Source organism: Capsicum annuum, unplaced genomic scaffold, assembly GCF_002878395.1.
Source record: "Capsicum annuum cultivar UCD-10X-F1 unplaced genomic scaffold, UCD10Xv1.1 ctg64321, whole genome shotgun sequence".
In the NCBI taxonomy this organism is placed as follows: Eukaryota; Viridiplantae; Streptophyta; class Magnoliopsida; order Solanales; family Solanaceae; genus Capsicum; species Capsicum annuum.
In genome coordinates this window covers 25,996-28,696 of record NW_025873459.1, presented here as the reverse complement: position 1 = coordinate 28,696, position 2,701 = coordinate 25,996, and the positions used below count along the sequence as shown (strand labels likewise).

The following is a 2,701-nucleotide window of genomic DNA, read 5'->3' as shown; positions in this document are numbered from 1 at the left end:
ATCCATTTCACAGCGCCTACACATGACGTGGTGCCAGGTGTGGCCTCGTACAATCAAAAGAGCGAAATTTCCTACAACGTAAACGAGAATTTCAGCAAGTAAAAGAGGTTCATACCACGCCTGAGTAATCTCTCCACAGTTTGTCCTACATTTATCAAAGCCGTAAGCACCACGATAATCACAAGTTCTTTCACATCCATTATTTGGTGCAACCAAAGTCCAATATCTTCCTATATGGTGACCATTAACCCATGCCTGACCTTTTCCCATGCTACTTAAATCCAGGGCAACGGGATCTGTTCTGCCTGGGGCATCAAACTTTGTCTGCTCAACCAACAAGACAATCCACTTAATATCACTCTTAGGACTAATGAACACAACCAAAAATTGAAGTAAACATAGAGAAGCACCTGTCTCAAGAAATTTCGCACTAGCATAGGAAAAAATAAATGAAAGGGTTGTGGAGAATTCCTTATCTACGAGCTATTAGGAACCTATTCTCGAGAAGGAATGACAGGGATGACTTTCCTTTTACCTAAGGACATCTTAGTCTACATTCTACGAATAAGAAATAGGACCATCTAGCTATATAACAATCAATAGGCAGAGAAGAAGTCAAAAGCACATAATGTTATCCTTCCTTCTACGGGTACAAGAATCTGTATACTAGAAACAACCACTTCAAATAATTCAAGTTTAAGAACAAGAACACAATGAAGTACAAAAAATACCCTCAACCCAAGATCAAAGTGATCTTTATAAGAGGTGTCTTTTATTTTCAGAAATAAAGATGAAGCAGAACTGGCCAAGTCGTCCGAATTCACGAAGTTTCCTTAAGAAAATAATTCCTCTCACTGTACCTGAGGTTGTGGAACTTTTCCTCCCAGGATAAAATGGCCAAACAAACCAACTGTAGCAGTACCTCAAACAATTGAAATATCATCGAACTCACTGAACGTTTTGAGTGATCACATAGAATATTTTTTAAGTCAAGAAGAGTGTTTTTATTCTGAAATTTTCGTGTATAAACCTGTGAATGAAAGCAGGTTTATATAGCCATAACATACCTCTTCTGAAAAGAGGCAAGTGCATCTTTTCTTGAACAGTCATCTCATTTCATGAAACAGTGTGTTACTTCGTTGAAGGATTGCATCCTTCTGAAGCATGCATCAGTTCATGAAGCAGTGCATCAATTCACTTGAAACAGTGCAACTGAAGCATCAATTCTGTTCGAAATATTGCAACTGTTACTGCATGCATATATATATATAAATAGAGTATCAGCAAATTTTTCCTGCGTTTTTTCTTTTGGTATGTTCGGATTTCAAATAAATTTTGTCCAAAAAAGATAGATCTCATCGATCGATCATTTGCCAAATCCAAATCCGAAGCTGAAGCCGAAGCCTAGCCAAGCGAGCGACAACAACGACGGCGCAAGGCATCTCTTATTTCTTGCCTCACTTACCATGTGGAGTAAGTGTTTTTGATTATAAACACTTCCAAGTTCTCTCCTTCCACCAATATGGGAGAAAGAGTAAACTTTCTAATTTGGGAGTACACTTTCCATTTTAGTATCTCCTTCCCTTCACCATTTTACTCTCCATTTTTTCATTCACACTTCTTTCATATACTATGAACCCAACAATCCCCTACATGAATGAAGAATGACTATTTTTCGTAAAAACTTTACGGACAAGTATGTGATCATCAAGCAAAGACTGATTCCATCTGGATAAGTGGTTTCCCTTTGAACTTTCCGTAGTGAACATGCATCGGATGCACTCGGTCAATAGGTAGATTTGATATCTTTGAACCGTCGAGCTTTAATGTACACCTAGACAATACATGTCACACAACCAGCCTTTTAACGTTTATGGTTCTCATGATTTTGTTCTTTTCAGCCATGAACACGTCCCAGTTTCATGAGAGCTTAGAGAATAGGCCTTTACTAGCATTCTCTTTGAAGCGGCTTCCACTTCGCCCTCACATAGGTGATTTCTAAACGTTCAATCCTATAAATTAAACTATTTGGTCAAATCTTCCAAATTTAGATAATCATGAAAAGACTTTTAACCTTAAGTCTTATCCTTGTTTACTTACATTATCTACATCATGAGAATGGGTTGGGTAATTGACAATGTTGAACCCGCCAGACACAACTTTGTTTGATCTCCTTGAACCTAGCTTTTGGGATCTCCAGTCTGCTAGGTAGAGTTACCGCCATGCTGACTTGTCCTAGGCCTTAAACCCATTCTCTTAGATGTCCTTTGTACTCCTTCTCTAGATAGGCCTTTTGTAAGTGGATCCGACACATTATCCTTTGACTTTACATAGTCAACTGTGATAATTCCACTAGAGAGAAGTACCCTAACGGTATTGTGTCTTCGTCGTATGTGACGAAATTTACCATTGTACATGATGCTCCCTGCCCTACCTATTGCCGCTTGGCTATCACAGTGTATACATATTGGTGCCACTGGCTTGGGCCAATATGGAATATCTTCCAAGAAATTCCGGAGCCATTCTTCTTCTTCACCGGCTTTATTTAATGCGATAAATTCAGATTCCATTATAGAGCGAATAATACAAGTTTGTTTGGATGATTTCCAAGAGACTGCTCCTCCACCGATAGTAAATACATATCCACTTGTGGATTTTACTTCGTTCGATCCGGTGATCCAATTTGCATCACTGTATCCTT

The 2,701-nt window shown here is 38.7% G+C and overlaps 1 protein-coding gene across 1 annotated transcript in view; it reads right to left on the bottom strand.

Moving 5' to 3' along the window:
• Positions 1 to 11: 11 nt before the first annotated feature.
• Positions 12 to 2,701, bottom strand: part of LOC124893723 (beta-galactosidase 9-like) — a gene marked incomplete at its 3' end in the record, with an annotated part of 28,352 nt that continues 25,662 nt past the window's right edge. The window contains exon 18 of the mRNA XM_047404609.1: positions 12 to 324. Coding sequence (XP_047260565.1) covers positions 12 to 324 — 313 coding nt within the window. The remainder of the gene's footprint in view (positions 325 to 2,701) is intronic.